A 20498-nucleotide genomic window follows, 5' to 3' on the forward strand; every position below is an offset into this window, starting at 1 on the left:
CAGCCCGATCCAACAGCACCCTTGCTTTACTCACCGGCCTGCTCGCTAAACTCCACTAGAGGCCTGACGCGGGAGAGGTTAGGGGCGGCCGCAACAATGAGGCTAGGAGTCTGCTCTCCACTCCGCTGACTGGGCTCAGACACTAGCTGGTGAACTCTCTGGGCAATGCCCTCACCTGCCATCTGCATCCCTGAAGTGCTGCATGGCAAAAATGTAAAAAACCAGATCCATGTACGGCTAAGCAACATGGGTTTTTCCACTGGTCTCTATAAAGAACAGCTTTATTACGACATCCACCCAGCATCCCCAGGCAGTGAACTAGGTACCAGCTGCCCATCTCCACCTGCTCCTGTCTCCCCCACAACGTGGCTGGCCTACTTCGCCTCCCTCTCAGGTATTTCTGGTCTTCCGTTCTACCTGTGGGAACACAAGGTGTCTAGCTAGTGTCACTTTCTACTTGTCTTGTTGTATGTCACGTTGCCTCCCTGTTCAGGCTGTGAACCCCATGATGACAAAGGCGCACCCTGTGTCTTATACATGTGTGATTCCCCACAGCATGAAAAATCTCATTTTTGATGCATTAGTTGTCACCCTGGACAATAAGCCTCCTACTCTGCTTGGTGTGCACTGTGAACAGTTACAGAGCTTTGAAAAGAGTAAGAGGAGAAAAGGAGAAAGTCCAGAAACAGCAGGGCTGAAGGCAGGGGCCGTCACACAGTGGAACGCCAGTGCTACAATGCCTGTTTAATCGAAACCTTGTAATAAAAGTTTAAATACATAATTTTTCTTTTTTTTTTCTTTTTTTTTTTTATCAAAAGACCATCCCCTGCATCCCCGGCCTGCTGGGGTGGAGGAGGGGCAGTGGGGTCTGGCTACCTCCAGGGGTGGAGACACGGCAAGTCCAGCTCCAGTCGGCTTCATCTTCCTCAGAAGATGCTCTGTGACTGAGTCCGGTCTCGGGGAGGGAGCCCCCCATGCCGCCGTCCACGGAGGCAGGAGTCTGCCCAGCATCCCGGCCGGAGGAGAGAGCTCCCTGCACCTCAGAAGACGAGGAAGAGCAGAGCCTCATGCCGGGGCAGCACGATGTTCTCCACGGTGCGGTCCATGGCGCGCACCTGCTCGGGGGAGGCAGTCAGGAAGGCCAGCGGCCCAATGCGCTGCTCCGCACATGAGTGGCACAGGTACCCACCCTTGTTTTCCTTCCTGTTGCTCTGAAGGGCAGGATGAGAAAAAGGGAGCAGGGGGAACAATTGAAGGGCAAGCGTTTCCTACCAAGAAGCGTGAACCAACCACCACCAGCACTGCCATCATGACTGATGCTTTCAGACCCGCCTGTGTGGCCCTGAGGCCGTACCTCTCCCAGCACAAGTGCCCAGGGTGGACTCTGCTCTATCAAATCCCCCAGAACGTATCAAGGCAAGGGATGAAGAGCCAAGAAAAACCTAACTGGGCCCCCAGGTAAATTGTCCTCACCTGAGTGTCCACACAAGCCCACCTCCCAGACTGTGGTCACCCAGCCTGGCCCCACTGTGTCCAGCGTCTGTGACACTGAGGCCCACCAGACACCTCTGGGCCTTCCTCGTGGAAGGATTGGACGAGCTTCCCCTTCACCTCCCTCACCCACAACCCAGATGGGCACAAAGACGACTGAACTAAATCCTACGGAGAGCAGAGGTCGTGGCCAAGACACGTACATAGGTGATGGGCAGCTTCCGCATGGTGAGCACGGTGTCCATGGGGATGGCGTTGCTGCACTGCCCCACGCAGCAGCGGACCACGCCTGTCTTCAAAACATTACTTGTCAGCTCTGCTTGCAAGAAATACTCCTGGGAAGGAAAGAGTGAGGACAAGAGTCACAGCAATGCCTCTGCCACTTCCTACTTGGACACCCCAACAGCTGAGGGCTGTCAACACACTGTAGACCTTGCACAAGTCCCGGAATGAGAAAAGCACTGACCCCTGCATCTTCCCTCCGTTTCTCTACCTTCCTCCTGCCTGTAACACCGTCTCCAAGAGAACACTCACAGCTGGACCCAGTCTAGCTAGATTCTTGCTAAAACGGCCAGTTTAAAAAGGAAAGGTTTAATGGACAAATGTGAAACTGTTGGCTATAATGATATTTCAGGACTATTTCTGGATTTTATCTTAGGCTGACCTGTGCCTGAATCATTAAGGATGACTTGTATATTCTCTTTACAGCCCAGATGAGCTTAAAAGACCTGCCCACATCAGTCCTGCCCACTACCATCTCGCAAGTCTTTGGCTGTCCTAGGGGGCAAACACTCAAACTCTCTAAACCCCAGTTTCTCCATCTGTAAAATGCACAGAAGCCAGCACCCACTTCACCCGGCTGTTGTGAGGAAGACACACAACACCGAGAGCTAAGTGCTCAGCGACTGTACACAATGGGCACCCAGATCAAACGCCAGACGGGAAATGCCATGAGAACAGGGACCAGGGTCTGGTCTGCTGCTGCCCCACAGGAGGCTAACAAGGTTCTGGCATACCAGTAAGACTGCAAATACTTGCTGACAAAATAATTATGATTTCATGTTTTTTTGGATTACAACTGGCTATTTATCCAATTTTTGCAAAATCCGTGTCCAAAGTTCTGATTTATATGGTTTTTCTCTCTTTCAGGATCTGGCTACCTGCTTTAGGAAAGAACAGAAAATAAATAAACACTAGTGTTCCCAATCTAACTGTGGGAAATCCTTTCTAAAATAAAATTAGAGATTTTCTTGGAGTCCCCTTTGCCCATCTGTCATCACATTCCCTCCCTAGGGGAAAGCAGCATCATGAATCTGGCATGAATCCTTTCCAATCCATTCTAAACTGGCTTTACACTTAACGTATATTTCTAAGAACATAAGGTGTCATCTTATAGGTATTTATTTACGTAAGTGTTACACTGTTGGTTTGCTTCTCATCTAGTACATTTCTTTTTGGTTTTTTTTGTGTTTGTTTTTGTTTTTGCGGTATGTGGGCCTCTCACTGTTGTGGCCTCTCCCGTTGCGGAGCACAGGCTCCAGACGCGCAGGCTCAGCGGCCATGGCTCACGGGCCCAGCTCCTCCGCGGCATGTGGGATCTTCCCGGACCGGGGCACGAACCCGTGTCCCCCGCATCGGCAGGCGGACTCTCAACCACTGCACCACCAGGGAAGTCCTAGTACATTTCTTTTAAGTGCTGTACAGGATTCAATCATCTCACTCTCCCACATTTTATTAAGACAGTCCCTTTGTGTGGAGACTGACGTTACCAAATTATTTCCAGCAATGCAGCAATGAACATCCTTGTACATGATTTCCTGCCCACACATGCAAGAGGTCCTCCAGGGCTTTCTACCTTTTCTGACCCCGATCCACGCCAAGAAATCCACTCAGCATTACAATTCTACATACACACACATGCATGTATGAAAGACTGAAATCAGTTTCACAAAATAGTATGTAACCTCACATGCTGTGGACTGATTCCTCCTTTAGACTTTACTCCACTTACCTTTTTTTTTTTTTTTTTTTTGCGGTATGGGGGCCTCTCACTGTTGTGGCCTCTCCCGTTGTGGAGCACAAGCTCTGGACGCGCAGGCTCAGCGGCCATGGCTCACGGGCCCAGCTGCTCCGCGGCATGTGGGATCTTCCCGGACCGGGGCACGAACCCCTGTCCCTTGCATCGGCAGGCGGATTCTCAACCACTGTGCCACCAGGCAAGCCCCCCCCTTTTTTTTTTTTAAAGATCATCATAACCCACTAACGAGGCTCCTAAATCGTTAATAAATTGCAATCTACAGTTGGAAAAACACTGCTGCAGAGCAGTGGTTTTCAAACATTTTGGTCTCGGGACTCCTTTACACTAATAAACATTAAAGGCTCCAAAGAGGTATTGCTTCCATGAGTTAGAGCTACTAATGTTTACCTGATTAGAAATTTAAACTTTTGTCTTTTGGTTGTGCTGGGTCTTAGTTGAGGCCCACGGGCTCCTTAGTTGACGCATGCGAACTCTTAGTTGCGGCATGCATGTAGGATCTAGCTCCCTGACCAGGGATCGAACCCAGGCCCCCTGCATTGGGAGCCTGGAGTCTTAACCACTGCACCACCAGGGAAGTCCCAAACGTTTTAAAATGCTTATTAATTCATTTAAAACATAACATAATAAACCTATCATATGTTAACCTGTATATTTTTATGAAAAACAACTGTATTAAAAAAAAAACCTTAACAAGGGACTTCCCCAGCATTCCAGTGGTTAACACTCTGCCTTTCAATGCACGGGGCACGGGTTCAATCCCTGGTTGGGGAACTAAGGTCCCACATGCCGTGCAGTGTGGCCAAAAAAGAAAAAAAACAAAGGGAACCATGAAAACAAACCAGCTCAATAAAAGTAAATAAACAGACTGGACAGCTAATATGTCAATTAGGCGTTGTGTTCTACTGCCTGTAACACTTAAATAATGGCTCAAATAATTGCAGGGTTTTTATTAAAAAAAAAAAAAAACTTTAACGAGAAGAGTAGCATTGCTATACATTTTTGCAAATCTCTTTCATGTCCGGCTTAAAAGAAGGCAACTGGGCTCCCATCTCTGCCTCTGGGTTCAATCTGTGGTGACGACATGCCATGTGGCCTCTGGAAAACTCCACTGTACACTTGTGAGAGCACTGAGGGAAAAGGGCAAGTAACTACCCAGTATTATGAGAAGAGCACGGAGTACACGTACAGTGTGTATCGTGAAAGGTTCCCCTGACCACACTTTGAGAACCAGTGCCCACCCCCGACCATCCTGGCCAGAATCCGAAAGGACAGACTTCTTCATTCTCACCCATCAGACAATTTTAGGTTGCATTTCCCTGACCATCAAGGAGGTTGCATAAATATGAATTTTGTAACAGATTCCCTGGCCCCTGGGGCTTCCTTTGCCCATTTACCCACTAGGTTGCCTGTGTCTCAGGAGTGTGCAGTTCTTTATGACTGTGTGGGCCCTCTTTTCCACAAGCACATGAGCTTAAGGAGGGCAGAGTAATGCTTGGCTCATGCCCACGACCTCAGCACTGTGCCCAGTGCAGTGCTGAGTACAGCTGCGCTTAGTAAGCACATGCAGGACGGATGGGGGAAGTGTCCCCTCCACTCCGTGACGGGCCTTTTAACTTCATGCAAAGCAGCGGCCGGCACGGTGAAGGGCACAGGCCCTGCAGACTCACCTCAGTTCACAGCCCAGTCTACCCACTTTGGGGTAGTGCACCTTTGGGCAGGTGATTCTACTCGGTGCCTCAGTTTTCTTATCAGTAAAACTGGCAAAACGACAACTGCATCACGAAAGATGTTTTTTTTAAGGGTTAACTATATGTTAGCTGTTACTTTATCACACTGAAGCTTTACATCTCGATGCAATCAGATTTACCTGTTTTATGATTTACTATTATATGTCCTGCTTATTATTAATCTCCTCCTAAATGCCAGGCCTCCCTCGGCCCCTGCCCCTGGAGGTCAACGTCTCAAAGACAAGTAGCCATCACTGAGGACCCTGACGCTTCTCCCAATCGACTGTAATGCAGTTATCTCATCAGCTCATCACAACCCTTCTCTAACCATCTCCTCTGAGGTGCGGTGATCGCCGTTTTGCCAGTATTACAGACTAGGAAACAGAGGTACAGAGCAATGAGTAACTTGCCAAGGTCTCAGAGCGCCCACGTGGAGGACCCAGTCTGACCCGGATCTGTAGAATTGGCCCCGCAAAGCTTCTCAACAGGAGGGGATGCTGCTGTCCCTCATCCCACAAATGCGCACTGAGTGCTGACTCTGTGCAGGCCCTGTTCTAAGGAGAGACCCGTGAGCGCTGGGTTCAGAATCCAAGATGCTGAGGCTGAGAAGCGTCTTTGAGCAACCAGCATAACTCCACGTCATTTAATAATTCAATAATGTAATGATCCCCTCGCTTCCTCAAAACTTAAAGAAACAAAAGGTGTTTACCTAGATTTTCTAAGGGGGTCAGAGAAAAAGGAGTCTGCCTGCCCTACTTTTGGTTACAGGGGAGACCAGGATGGCTCATCACCTTACAGGTGATAAGGTAGCAGGAAACAAGGGCTCCCTTTTGTTCTAAATCCTCACCAGGCACGACATGCTTTCACCTTCTCCAGTGACTACCCTCCTCTCCCCCTCCAGAACCTCCAAGATCCCCCATGAGCTGAGGGTAGACTTAGCCACTTCTGAAACAGGATGCCCCCTAACTGGTTCATATTGCAGCTGCGATAAAGAAAAAGCAGAAGTCCTCACGCAAGGTCCTTCAGACTTAGAAACATCTAGTCATGCAAATGGGCAATATTTCCGGGGTTTCCTCAGAGCCCCCCACCCTGTGGGCCAACAGATGTTTCCCAGCCCAGCCTCAGTAAGGTGGAAGTATTTCTCTAGAGTCTGTGTTCTTTTTTCCATGGAGAAAATTCATTTTCCCCATAAAATATATGCAGTGACCAACTGATAAGATTCCAGTTAGTTTTAAAAAGCCTATTAGACTCTAATACATAACTTGTGGGACTCTAAGGTATAAAATCCATGTGATGAATTTAGCAATATCTAGAAAAATGACATATCCATTTACCCTTGACCCAGAAATTTAGACTATAGAAATGTATCCCCAAGAAGCACTGGCAAAAACAGAACATGACTTGTGCATAAGAGTATGCATTGTGGCATTAGTTTTAAAACCAAAAGATTGGAAAGAACCCAATACCCATCAGTGAGGAGCTACATAAATCATGATAAATGGACACAGTGAATACTACTCAGCTGTAAAAAGGAGAAAGAGCTTTAGAAACTGATAAAGAGCCAGCATCACAAAATCTAGAAACAATAAATGCTGGAGAGGGTGTGGAGAAAAGGGAACCCTCCTGCACTGTTGGTGGGAATGTAAATTGATACAGCCACTATGGAGAACAGTATATAGCTTCTTTAAAAAACTAAAAACAGGGCTTCCCTGCTGGCGCAGTGGTTGAGAGTCCGCCTGCCAATGCAGGGGACACAGGTTCATGCCCTGGTCTGGGAGGGTCCCACATGCCACGGAGCGGCTGGGCCCGTGGGCCATGGCCGCTGAGCCTGCGTGTCCGGAGCCTGTGCTCCGCAACGGGAGAGGCCACAGCAGTGAGAGGCCCACGTAGCGCAAAAAAAAAAAAAAAAAAAAAAAAAAAAAAACAACAACTAAAAACAGAACTACCATATGACCCAGCAATTCTAGTACTGGGTATATAGCCCTGAGAAAACCATAATTCAAAAAGATAACATGTACCACAATGTTCATTGCAGCACTATTTACAATAGCCAGGACATGGAAACAACCTAAATGTCCATCGACAGATGAATGGATAAAGAAGATGCGGCATGTATATACAATGGAATATTACTCAGCCATAAAAAGGAACGAAAATGGGTTATTTGTAGTGAGGTGGATGGACCCAGAGTCTGTCATACAGAGTGAAGTAAGTCAGAAAGAGAAAAACAAATACTGTATGCTAACACATATATATGGAATCTAGAAAAATGGTACTGATTAACCTAGTGGTAGGGCAGGAATAAAGATGCAGACGTTGAGAACAGATTGAGGACCCAGGGGGGAAGGGGAAGCTGGGATGCAGTCAGCGAGTAGCACTGACATACATACACTACCAAATGTAAAATGGATGGCTGGTGCGAAGCTGCTGCACAGCTCATGGAGATCAGCTTGGTGCTTTGTGATGACCTAGAGGGGTGGGATAGGGAGGGTGGGAGGGAGACGCAAGAGGGAGGGGATATGGGGATATGTGTGTGCATATAGCTGATTCACTTTGTTATACAGCAGAAACTAACACAACATTGTGAAGCAATTATACTCCAGTAAAGATTTATTAAAAAGATGTATTAAAAAAAAAAGGAACTGATAAAGAGTGATTTCCATGTCTATTTCTCGGTGACAAAGTGAGGTACAGAATATTACAGAATGCTACTTTCTGTGAAAAAGGAGAACAGAAGAATATATATATACATATCTGCCAATATTTGCAAAAAGAAATACTGAAGGATAAATCAAACACTAATTTTTAAAAACTAGCTATTGGGACTTCCCTGGTTGGCACAGTGGTTAAGAATCCACCTGCCAATGCAGGGGACACGGCTTCGATCCCCAGTCTGGGAAGATCCCACATGCCGCAGGGCAACTAAGCCTGTGTGCCACAACTACTGAGCCTGTGCCCTAGGGCCCGCATGCCGCAACTACTGAAGCCCACGTGCTCTAGGGCCCACATGCCACAACTACTGAGTCCGCGTGCTGCAACCACTGAAGCCTGCGCGCCTAGAGCCCTTGCTCCACAACAAGAGAAGCCACTGCGATGAGAAGGCTGCGCACCACAACGAATAGCAGCCCCCGCTCGCCGCAACTAGAGAAAGCCCGTGCACAGCAACGAAGACCCAACGCAGCCAAAAATTTAAAAATAAATAAAAAGTAGCTATCAACAATGGAGGGAGAGAAAGTCTGCAGGAGACAGGGAGGGAATGAGACTTCTCGGGGATACATGTGTTACAAAGTTTTCACTTTGAAAACGTAAGTTTTATACATTCAAAAAAGATAATCAAACAGGAAAGCAATTCTTTCAGGAAGTGTAGACAAAGAAACATATCTGCCTGCAATTAAACTGGTGATCAAACCACACAAAGAGGAAAAGACTCATCTCAGGCACCTTCAGAACATGCTCTTCTGACTGCACATCCTCAGTGGAATGTGGGAAAACAGAGCTGGTAGGAAATCTTAAATTCCATACAGTATTCTGCCAACAGTAATACTGGTATTACATTAAAACTTTTATACACAGAATAGTGTAAATAAGTAAGTAATAAATACTGTTCGGAACCAAGATTTTCAGTGTAAGAGAAAATATTCAAGCATTTAAAAGAAGTAAAAATCCTTAAAGGTTAAATCTGATTGGGCTGGAAAACCACAAGTGATGAGGTTTATAAATGTAATTGGCCACCGGCTCCGACAGTGCGGACACAGAGCGGCCTCACGAAACGGGAGCAGAAAGACAGCAGGTGAAGAAAAGGTTTTCACTGTCTGTGGTGCACACTCGGCAAAAAACTCTGAGGAAAAGTGAGAAAGTGCTTGTGGTCACAGCTGGGGCGGCGGCTACTCCCGGGGGTGGGGGTGGGGTGGGGGTGCTGGCTGTGAGGCCACCAGGAAGGCAGTGGGGACAGCTGGCAGACCCACTCTCCTGACCTGGGTGGACGCCCACCTCACCCCTAGTTGCACCCGCCCGTGTGTTTTATACATTTGTGTCACGTTTAACAACAAGAAGTTTAAATTAAGAATTGCGATTGGAATTATCAGTATGATAATAATCAGAACTGTTGATTTTTCTTTTCAAAAATACGGATTTCCTGGCCCTGTCTACTAAAAAGGTAAACAGTCTGAGCATCACTAAGAGGGAGAGAATCTGAAATCACTGCCTCCTGATGGGATGCAACACAAAGCAAAGCCCCCTGCCCACCCCACCCCCCATGGAGGATTCTGGCCAGAACAGTTAGACCCAAATCCAGTCATGCCCCTGCAGTGACTTCCAGTGATGGGGAGCCCAGGGCGGGGGACAGCAGAACAAACCCAGAATGGGAGACATTCTGGGGGACAACCAACTCGGTTTCCACAAAAAGACAGGAGCGTCAGAAAGGACGCAGGGGGTCCTGGGCTGCTCTAAATTAAGAAGCTTAAAAGATCTTATAACCAAACATGCGTTTGGGTCCTAATTTGAACAAATCAACTGTAAAAGACATTTCTGAGATAATCATAAAAGTATGACTGCAGAATGGGTAGTAGAGCCCATAAGGAACCACCATAAATTTTATAAGATATAAAATGGGACCGTGGTTACGAGAGAAAGGTCCAGGGTGTTTTAGAGATGTGGACTCCAAATATACACATGGGTGATTTGTACACGGAAATTCGATATACCATTTTCTCAACTTTAAAACGTCTCAAAATTTTCCTTATGTAGCCCATGTTGTGAAGTATCACTGCTCTACAAGACCTCCATTCACACGGATGAGGGCTTCCCTGGTGGCACAGTGGTTGAGAGTCCGCCTGCCGATGCGAGGGACACGGCTTCGTGGCCCGGTCTGGGAAGATCCCACATGCCGCGGAGCAGCTGGGCCTGTGAGGCATGGCCGCTGAGCCTGTGCGTCCAGAGCCTGTGCTCCACAGTGGGAGGGGCCGCGACAGTGGGGGGCCCACATACCGCAAAAAAAAAAAGTCACAGATGTGACAATCTGCTTTTGTTACAGATCTAACCACTACCATAACACAGGTTCTACAAGAAAACCATACTACAGGTTCTAAAAAAAATTACTTATGATCAAAGTTTATGCAAAAACTCACACAGTAGGTACAGATTATTTGTACATAAAAATTACTCTCCTACTTCACTCCCTAGGGTACTGGTTTTAGAGGTTAAAAAAAGCCATGCTTATCTCTACACTAGGAGTCAGCAAACTGCAACCAGGGGCCAAATCCAGACCAGCGTCTGCTGCTGTCAATAAAGTTTTATTGGGACGTGGCCCACCGTTTGTTAACAGATGGCCCACAGCTCTCTTTGCTGTGGTAGCAGAGTTGAGAAGACGCAGCAGAAACTGCAGGCCTGCAAAGCCTCAGATATTTACTGTCTGGCCCTTGACAGAAAGAGATGGCAGCACTCTGCTCTAAGTCATCTCTGGAAACTCCACTGGGTAACCCAGGTGCCACCAAGGGTGCAGCCAAAGAAAAAGGCTTACAGTTCTAAGCGCTGACACATTAGCTGTTACACACAGCGAGGCCCAGGCGAAGCAAAGCTGCTGGGGAAGCATGCAGCTGACTTCAAATTCCAGAAACATTCTTATGGCCAAACAGGCCTGTCTTCGAGAGGCATGGAAGACAAGTGCCAGAGAGGGTTCAGAGAAAAGTGCAATAAAAATGCAAGGTCATCAGTCTCACACAGGAAGCTTTTGCGGCCACGACAGGTCATACAGCATATTCATCTGCAATTTCTCCCTTTTAAGCGCGGACACACTCTTCCTCAAGAATGTGAAGAGAAATGCTATTTGCTAACTTGTTTACCATCTATCTCTCGTCCTAGAACTCAGGCTCTGTGAGGGGAGGAATTTCTCCGGCATACTATCACACCCCAGGGCCTAGACACGCACTTGGAACACATCAGACACTCAACAGATATTCGATTATGAGCATCAGGGTTCTGTGTTACCACCACTTACCAACTCTGAGGCTGTGGACACCACTTACTAGAAAGGACCACTGCCCCCCATCTCCCCCAGCCCAGGTCCCAAGCTGTGAGCAGCAAAGCTGAGATTCCGCGGCTCCCAGTGTTCTCACCTCTGAGAGAACACGCACTACAGCACTTGGACTAAATCCTCCTACCGTACAAAACCTCACACGTTTGGGAGACGGCTAAGGAAAAAAGAGTATTTACAGGGACTTCCCTGGCGATCTGGTGGTTAAGACTTCCAATGCAGGGTTCAATCCCTGGTCAGGGAACTAAGATCCTGCAAGCCATGCAGCACAGCCAAAAGGAAAAAAAAAAAAGAATATTTACAGTCTCTTCTACGTGTAAGTTTTATGTTTCAGGCTTAAGAATCTTTGCTTCAGGGAAAGACAGACGAAGTAGTAACCATTAGCTCAAATTTCTGTTCTAGTTTCAACCCAACAGGGTTGAAAAAACTGAACAGCTTATCCTCTAGACCTTGAAAGGCAGAAAAGATGTGGAAATGAGGGGGTGGGGGAGGGGGCTGGTCTGTGAGGGGTAAAGAGGGAGGGCTGACACTTTCCTGCTTCTCACCAGTGACAAGGACAGGTGCCTGAACACACGCTCTCCCTGGCAGGACACATGCTGTCCAAGTCTGGAGTCCACCAGTCCAAAAGGGACCAGGGAGCAGGAGGAGGGCGTGCAGACCCAGAGGACATTCCTGCTGTTCTTCCCGAAGAGTGCTGAGCGCTAACCGAGCAGGGAGAACTCACCAAAGACGTGAGCGCAGTTAGTGTTTTAAAAAGAACTTTTAAAACTGACTCAGGAAAGAACGTTGAAAAGAACCCAGGTTTTTGTTTCTGTGGTTAGGAAGGACCCTCCCCCACTGGCAATCGGCCTCCAAGCACCCAAGAAAGAGAAGCCTCTCTCTTCTGATGCAGACCCCCAACCAAAAGCCTCGAAGGCCCCAGGTTGGCTGATCCCTTATTCAAACTGGTAAAATCCGGACGTTGTTAAATTAACTCATGCTGTTCTCTTACCCCAGCCAAAGTCAAGATGTTCTCCAGTGACCTGGTCATGATGAGACGCTTCCTGGCGCGAGTTACTGCTACATACAGTAAATTCCACTCGTCCTCAGAAAACGACTCTGAAGAAAGCAAAGGGGAAAAAAATATCAACACAGAAGCCTGCTTACAGAAATTTATATTCTTATCTAAACGTTTACTATTCAGGTCTTCCCTGGTGGCGCAGTGGTTAAGAATCTGCCTGCCAATGCAGGGGACACGGGTCCGATCCCTGGTCCGGGAAGATCCCACATGCCGTGGAGCAACTAAGCCCATGTGCCACACCTACTGAACCTGAGCTCAAGAGCCTGCAAGCCATAACTATTGAAGCCCATGCACCACAACTACGGAGCCTGTGCTCGAGCCCACAAGCCACAATTACTGAACCCATGCGCCACAACTACTGAAGTCCATGCATCCTAGAGCCCGCGCCACAACTACTGAGCCCACATGCCTCAACTACTGAAGCCCACGTGCTCTAGGACTCACATGCCGCAAGTACTGAGCCCACATGCTGCAACTACTGAAGCCCACACGCCCTAGAGCCTGTGCCGCAATTACTGAGCCCACGTGCTGCAACTACTGAAGCCTGTGCTCCTAGAGCCCGTGCTCTGCAACAAGAGAAGCCACTGCAATGAGAAGCCCATGCACCACAACAAAGAGCAGCCCCTGCTCACCGCAACTAGAGAAAGCCCGTGTGCAAAGCCCGCGTGCAGCAACGAAGACCCAACACAGCCAAAAAAAAAAAAAAATTTACTACTCCTCATCGCCCCAAAAAACCCTCAGGATTTGCTGGCTTTATAAGCAAAATTTTCCTACAAACACCAACTCCGAAAAGAAACAAAACTCTAACAGACTAGGGGCACAGAACACCCACATTTTGACTCCATGACTAACAGAGAGATTTTGTTCGTCTGTTTGTGGGAAAACTTCAAATGGTTTTATTATAAGACTTAAAACCAAAACAACAACACTGGGCTTCCCTGGTGGCACAAGTGGTTGAGAGTCTGCCTGCCGATGCAGGGGACGCGGGTTCGTGCCCCGGTCCGGGAAGATCCCACATGCCGCGGAGTGGCTGGGCCCGTGAGCCATGGCCGCTGAGCCTGAGCATCCGGAGCCTGTGCTCCGCAACGGGAGAGGCCACAACAGTGAGAGGCCCGCGTACCACAAAAAAAAACAAAAACAAAAAAAAAAAACAGCACTGATGCTTAGAGTTTAACAGGTAGCCTTGAGTATAAACTGATACAAAAGCAGACAAATGATAGAGTGCTTACACTAATCCCTTGTATGATTTTCCGGCCTCTTTAATAAAAAGGAGAATTAATTAAAGAAAAAACACCTTGGTGAGCAGGTAAACTGTTTTAGAGCTTCTGTCTGATGGGGAAAAACTCACAGCTGAAGAGCCGGTGCAGGTTAAACAGGATGCAATAAACACAGCTGCCCTCCGAGCAGCCCTGAGGGAGGTGGACCCTAGAGGCTCAGTTTTTCTAAACACACAGTCTAAAAACAACAAATTTAGGAGCAGGAGGATTTTCTTGTTCTAGAAGCATCCTTCCAAGGAGCCACACCGTGCAAGAAAAAGCAAGGCAGCCCTGCAGTGAGGCGCCAGCGGTCTCCTTACCGACTCTGAAGTGGGGCAGCTGAGCGAGGTTGTGCCTAGCACAAGGCACTTTCACGAAATCATCTAGGACATGCACAGTGTCAAACTCCAGGCCTTTGGCCTTGTGCACAGTGCCCAAGATGTACTCTGGAACAGAAACACAGCGGACGGGCAGATGAGGGGGTGACTGGGAAAGAAAGGAAAGAGGTGAAAAGCTTACACTTCCCACCACTCCCAAAACGCTAATTACGTTTTCTTGCCTGGGTGCGGCTCTGCAGAAAGGGGGAAAGAGGAAACCTCAGTCAGAAAAAAAAAGGGAGAGACAAAAAAAAGACTAGGGGAAAGTAGAAATTCGTTGCAGGTGTTGCGAACACGGCCGAGTTCCAGTCCAGAGCTCATGGCGGCTGCCCACCGCCTGCTTCCTATGCACGAGGGGACAGAGGCCCAGAAGAGGCTGGGGGTTTGCCAAGGGTCAGCCGGTAGCAGAGATGGGACTCGGGAGCCCCTTCTACGGGCTGGAAGTAGAACAGAAATAAAGAGGCCACAGGAGAACAGCAGCCTTGTTCCATTGACACAGCCGCCCCTGGTCACCCATGATGTCCACGCTGGCAAGAGGCACCGGAGGCGGGCTGCCCCCGCCCCCAGGGGGAAGTGAAGAGCCCCCGTGTCCCTCACCTGCAAAGTCCAAGTCCTCTATGTGGCATCTCTCTATCCTTTCCACCAGCTCTGGAATCTGGATGTTGTACTTCTCCACGACCGCAATCTTGGCTTCCAGCTCCTTGTCCTCGGCCGCAGTCACATACCGCTTGAAGCCACTGAAGCCCTCTCTGTGCACCCACCTTCTGATGAACCTGTCTTTAATGACGAGGTTTCCTAGAGGGAACAGGCGTAGGAGTCAAGGTGACACAGGCTGCACCGACGTGCACTCCTAACTGACCACATGATAAACGAATGGTCTCAGAGCTGGAGACCCAGGTCCAGGCTCAACGGCATCACTAACCTGCCGTGGGTGCCTGGGCAAGTCAGCGCAGTGACTTGTGCCATAGCCCCTCCAGCTCCAAACTCAGGGTCAAGAGCCCTGCTGACACCCTTGTCTGCTTCTCAGGGACTCGAAATTGTGCAGTAATGAAAAAACGAAAGCGCTACAGAAAATTAGAAAGGATCACATGGGGCCCATGCAGAAGTCTCGGTGTGTGAGGTCGCCCAGGCAGACAGAAAGATGGTGGGGAAGACGGCCTAGGGGCCAGCGTGACGGAGAAACTTAGACTCCTGAGAAAAGGGCCTGGAAAGAGCCATCGGTGCCTCTGAAAACAGGAGGTCTCTGGCATCCCACCGCTGATGAGAAGAAGCCACACTGGCTCCTCCAGAGCAAACGGGAACTGACTCAGAACCTGCCCGCCCGCCTCCACCCCGCCACTGTGTGCCTGCGTCCACCCCACGCAGCAAGGAGGACACTCACGTCTCTTCCGTTCTTCCTCCGGCTGAAGAAGCGTCCAAATATCAATGATTCTGTCCAATCCAAATGATTTAATCCCCTGAAAAAGTTTTTTGGTGGGAATTCTTTGGTGTTTTGTTGTTTTTAGTTTTGTTTTATTTTTGTTGCTGTTGTTAACAGGACAAAGTAAAGCAAACGTAGAGGTGGGATTTTGAAATGAGACGCTTTTTTTGGAAACAGATCTCAAATTGCACCCAAAGCATAAGGACATCGAGTGGGAACCTTCATTACGCACAAAAGCAGAGGTTGCAACGCAGCCTGCAAACTCGGGATGACCCAGTGCTAAGCTCTGGCTGCTCCCTCAGACTTCTCCTATGTTTAAAAAAAAGGCAAGAACTAGCTGCATGTTGCTTTCATGTCAAAGAAGGCAATTTAAATCATCTACCTTCCACGAATATAAAACAGCTGCAGCAAAGAAGACAGATGAGACCTGAATACTGAGTGTGGAGCACAAACACTCGCCGCTGTTCCTTCTGAGGAAAGAACTAGACTGTCTACAGGTGCTGGATCTGTTAAAAGGTCAGCTGCTGGAGGAGAGGGCCTGACCCTCCCAGTTCAGCCCACCTCTACTGGGAAGCGTGTACTGAGCACTGACTGGGGCCCAGGACAAAGGCTCCACACTCCAAGGGTTTAGATCATTTGGGGAAGGGACACATAAAACACTAACATCAAACTGAGACCAAAATAAGACAGTACAGATTATAACGTAACCAGAAGTGATCAAGCGGGATGACACATGTGGGAGTGAGAGAGGGGAGAGGACAAGCTCACATCCTGCCTGGCGTGGAAGATGCTCCAACAGTACCATTTCCTTACAATAACAAAGATGGCTAAACTATGCTACATCCACTGAGAAAGTATTGTAAAGTCACTCAAATAGCAACATGGGAGAAAATATGCTCGTGGGTGGGGTAAAAAACACATACTCTCTTTTGTACACTCTAAATGCAATTGTGTAAAAATACACAACTATAAGGCCAAAAACATAAATAATTAGCAAAAATGAGAATTTTTACATAAAACACTGAGATTAAGGGTGATTTTTTTCCTTTTAATTTCCAAAACTTCTGTAACTTGGTTACATAATCTTTATAAATTAAAAAAAGGAGCATCAGAAATTTTTTATTTTGATTCACTTACTGTATGTACTGAGGGCCTACACATAGTAGGCCCTAGAAAATATTTTTTTCATACATGAACGGGTGAATGTCTCTTAGACATAAAACTCTTGCTTCCAAGAGTTAAAAACGCCGTACACATGTCACTCAACCCTCCTAGCTTCCCTGTGAAACAGGCAGTGTCGCTGTCCCAGAGACAGAGGGGCTGAGTCGCCTGCCACAAGCCACACACAGTTAGTGAAGAAGCAGAGCTAGAACCAGTGTCCACGCTGCATCTGGAGCCCCGGGCACCTCCCAGCTGTGCCCTCACCTCGCTTGTCTTACACAACTGATCATCACACCCCAGGACACTCACAGGCAGCTGGCAGCCCCGCATGCACACAGGTTAGAAGGGCATTCTTTTTTTTTTTTTAAATAACGGAGGAAAAGGTCCACAGTCCTTGCTGGGCCAGACTTTACAGGACTCGCTGGACCAGAATGGCCAGGGGGAAGGACTTCACAGCACAGGCCTGGGAACAGTCACAAACCCAAATGCCTGTGTGCAGAGTAAGCCTGGACATGTGGGCCGTTTTCAACGGCTCTGTGTGTCGGCGATGTTTCCGGGCGACAGCAGAGAGCAGAAACGCACTCCTACCCCTATCAGGTGGATCCGGGCAGGCACTTCTCCTTCCGTCACCCGGACGGCCTCATCAAACACGTTGGCGTTGGTCCGGGACAGCAGGGCCACCTGCCCCTTCGTGTCACCTCGAATGCCACCTTTTGGGAGAGAGCACAAACTCTAGGGCAAATCCAGATAAAGAGGGAAGCTAATCTGTGTAACAATTACGAGTAACTGGAAGCCTTACTCTGATGGTTGCCTCCAACCAAAGTCTTTTTTCTTACTCGCTTGCAGACATCCAAGATTGTAGCTCCCACATAGGCAATTTCCACACCAAACCTAAAACTCTGTGGGAGAACAACACAATGAAAGGAGTTAACACCCCCTGAAGAACGTGAGCGCATTGCTACCACCGCCAAGGCCTGGCCTCGCCAAACCCCACTGAGCATCTCTGACTCGCCCGACCTGGAATGGGTACTTGGAAATTCCCTACTGTAAACCGACTTACACAGAACAGGAGCTTGGCAAGCAAAGAATCACCATTCTAAGTTTTCAGAATAGCATTTTCTATCTTGAAACCTGAGAGTTACCTGCTTTTCTTTATCTCTTGCCCCCAAATCCAAACCTTGACAATCTTCCACCATGTTTTCTACAGTCGTTTTCTTACCACTGCTCCCAGCGCAGCTCAGAGACCCCTACCTCATGCCTCCCCAACTTGGCCTCTTTCCCTCTGCCACTTGAATCTTTCCCTCATGTGTTCATCAAGCCCCATGCCTCGCCACAGAAAGGACGAGCACTCCACGAAGAAAAGGTGACGTGTGGACTTTCAGGACTCCCGCAGCCTGGACAGCCCTTCGTTCCCCGAGACCAGCAGCAAACTTTTCTTTTAAGCAAATCTACCATTCTTTCCAAACTGCCTCTAACAAAGAAGCGTATATTATACAGAAAATTAAGGGAGGAAGGGGGTCTCTCCCTGCCCCGAGGCTCCCTCAACATCGATTCAAACCCTACATAACCGGCCACGGGACTAATCACCATTTCCTGAGCGTTCCCTGCCCTCCCCCTGCCGTGCTGCATGGCAGTAACTTCAAAACGCGGCCCAACACACTAATCCCTTGACCATTGTAGCTGGAAAGACACCATTCTTGCCCAAACTCGTGGTATTTATTGCCTTTTTCCATTCACTTATAACTTAAGGTAATGAAGTATTATGTACTTTGGTGAACATCAATAACACAGCCTAAGGAAAGCAAGACTTTCAACAAACAGTACTTTGTTGCTATAGAACTATTCTAAGTGAGCCATAACTCAAATTATAAAGATCCACGAGTCCATACTGACACAAATAAATAAATGAATAAACGGAAGAGAAGACACAAAATCTCCTTTGCAGAAGAATTCCGAATAATCTATGTAGACACTCCAACTCTTGTTCCCAAGTGAGCACTGAGGGCAGTGACTTCCTTCCAAGGCACACAGTGTGGAGGGGTGGCGGGGGGAGTCACTTCACGGTGAAGGGAACTGCCAAGCACCACTTCAGCCAGGGGACCAAGACAACATCATCAGTTATAAATCATGTTGATGGGGGACTTCCCTGGTGGCGCAGTGGGTAAGACTACACACTCCCAATGCAGGGGGCCCAGGTTCGATCCCTGGTTGGGGAACTAGATCCCATATGCATGCCCCAACTGAGAGTTCACATGCCACAACTAAGGAGCCCGCCTGCCGTAACTAAGACCCAGTGCAACCAAATAAATAAATAAATATTTTTAAAATAAATAAATAAATAAATAAACCACGTTGACAGTACGGGCCCCCAATACCTTGTAATGAAAATGGCAATTTTTCTTCCAAGGCCTTCCTCCCAAAACATCAGTGCAACCACCAGACAAACACCAACAGAGTGGTATCCGACAGAACACCTAACCAGTCCTCTTCAAGGTCCAAAAAAAAGACAAGTGTGAGAAACCACAGAGCACAGCCAATAGGAGCCTAAGAAGACTTGACAACTGAATGCAGATAGGGTCACCTGAATAAGATCCTGGAATAGAAAAAGGACATTTGGTAAAAAACCAAGGAAATCTGAATAAACGATGGACTTTAGTTTATAATAATGTATCCACGGTAGTTCATTAACTGTAGCAAATGTACCACACGAATATAAGACGTGAATAATAAAGGAAACTGAATGTAGGATGTGTAAGAACTTTCTATACTATCTTCTCAACTCTTCTATATATCTGAAACTAAAAAACGTCTATTAAAAAAAAATTCCTCTGGGTTGACGCCACCCTAAGTCACTACAGCAAACAAGGGAAACTCCAGGAAATAAGGTCACTGAGTGGGCTACAGGGCCTCCTAGAAAAGAACAGAACACAGTTTAGATGATGCTGGCACTTTCGCTGGCAGTCTCACATCCTCTCACTAGAAGTGAGTTTCTTAAAAGCAGTGGTTTTCACACCTTTTAGTCTCAGGACTCCTCATACTTTAAAAAATTAGTGAGCACCCAAAGACGCTTATCATTTACGTGAGTTGTACCTACCTACAATTACCACATTAGCAACTTTAGTGCATTTCAATATAACAATAACCCCATTACATGATAACATACAGAACATATTTTTAAAACGGTATTATTCAGAACTTCCCTGGTGGCACAGTGGTTAAGAATCCACCTGTCAATGCAGGGGACACGGGTTCGAGCCCTGGTCCGGGAAGATCCACATGCCGTGGAGCAACTAAGCCCATGCACCACAACTACTGAGCCTGCACTCTAGAGCCTGAGAGCCACAACTACTGAGCCCACGGCGGTGCCCTAGAGCCCACACGCCGCAACTACTGAGCCTTCATGCTGCAACTACTGAAGCCCGCATGCCTAGAGCCCGTGCTCCACAACAAGAGAAGCCACCGCAATGAGAAGCCTGCACACTGCAACAAAGAGTAGCCCCCACTCACCGCAACTAGAGAAAGCCCGCGTGCAGCAACAAGGCCTGACGCAGCCAAAAAATAAAAAAAAATTTTTTTAATGGTATTTTCCAAAACAGAAGTTAGAGAGAAGAGTGGCACTGTTTTTACATTTTTGCAAATGTTTTTAGTGCCCAGCTTAAGACAGCCGAATCTCAGAGCTCTGTCTGCATCCAGCCTGGTGTGACAGCCTCACAAAGATGAGTGCTGAAAAGGGGAGGAACATGTAACAGCTTTTCCAGATAATCAAGGCCCCAGGAGTTGCCATGCTCATGCTGGAAACAAGGTTTCCAAAATCTGGATTTCACTTGAAAGCAAGAAGTTTATCTTCGGCAATACATACGTCAGCTGTTTTCCTTGAAGTCACAGCTCATAGCATGCGTTTTTGAGAAGATGCCAAATCCCCAAGTCTGAATAACCA

General features: G+C 47.8%; 1 protein-coding gene across 7 annotated transcripts in view; it reads right to left on the reverse strand.

The window, feature by feature from the left end:
- Positions 1-724: 724 nt before the first annotated feature.
- Positions 725-20498, reverse strand: part of FBH1 (F-box DNA helicase 1) — a 45287-nt gene continuing 25513 nt past the window's right edge. For 5 of the 7 annotated variants that reach the window (XM_089906548.1, XM_089906549.1, XM_089906547.1 and 2 more), the window contains 8 exons: positions 17361-17460; positions 17150-17271; positions 15362-15437; positions 14578-14775; positions 13924-14049; positions 12279-12385; positions 1695-1826; positions 725-1211 (listed from right to left, as the gene is read on the reverse strand). In XM_089906548.1, coding sequence (XP_089762674.1) covers positions 1041-1211; positions 1695-1826; positions 12279-12385; positions 13924-14049; positions 14578-14775; positions 15362-15437; positions 17150-17271; positions 17361-17460 — 1032 coding nt within the window. In that variant the 3' untranslated portion in view covers positions 725-1040. The other 2 variants (XR_016391930.1, XM_089906552.1) reach the window with 2 other exon arrangements.

Source organism: Delphinapterus leucas, chromosome 2, assembly GCF_059928025.1.
Source record: "Delphinapterus leucas isolate spDelLeu-1000000601 "Yukka" chromosome 2, BTC_Dleu_Yukka2, whole genome shotgun sequence".
Lineage (NCBI taxonomy): Eukaryota > Metazoa > Chordata > Mammalia > Artiodactyla > Monodontidae > Delphinapterus > Delphinapterus leucas.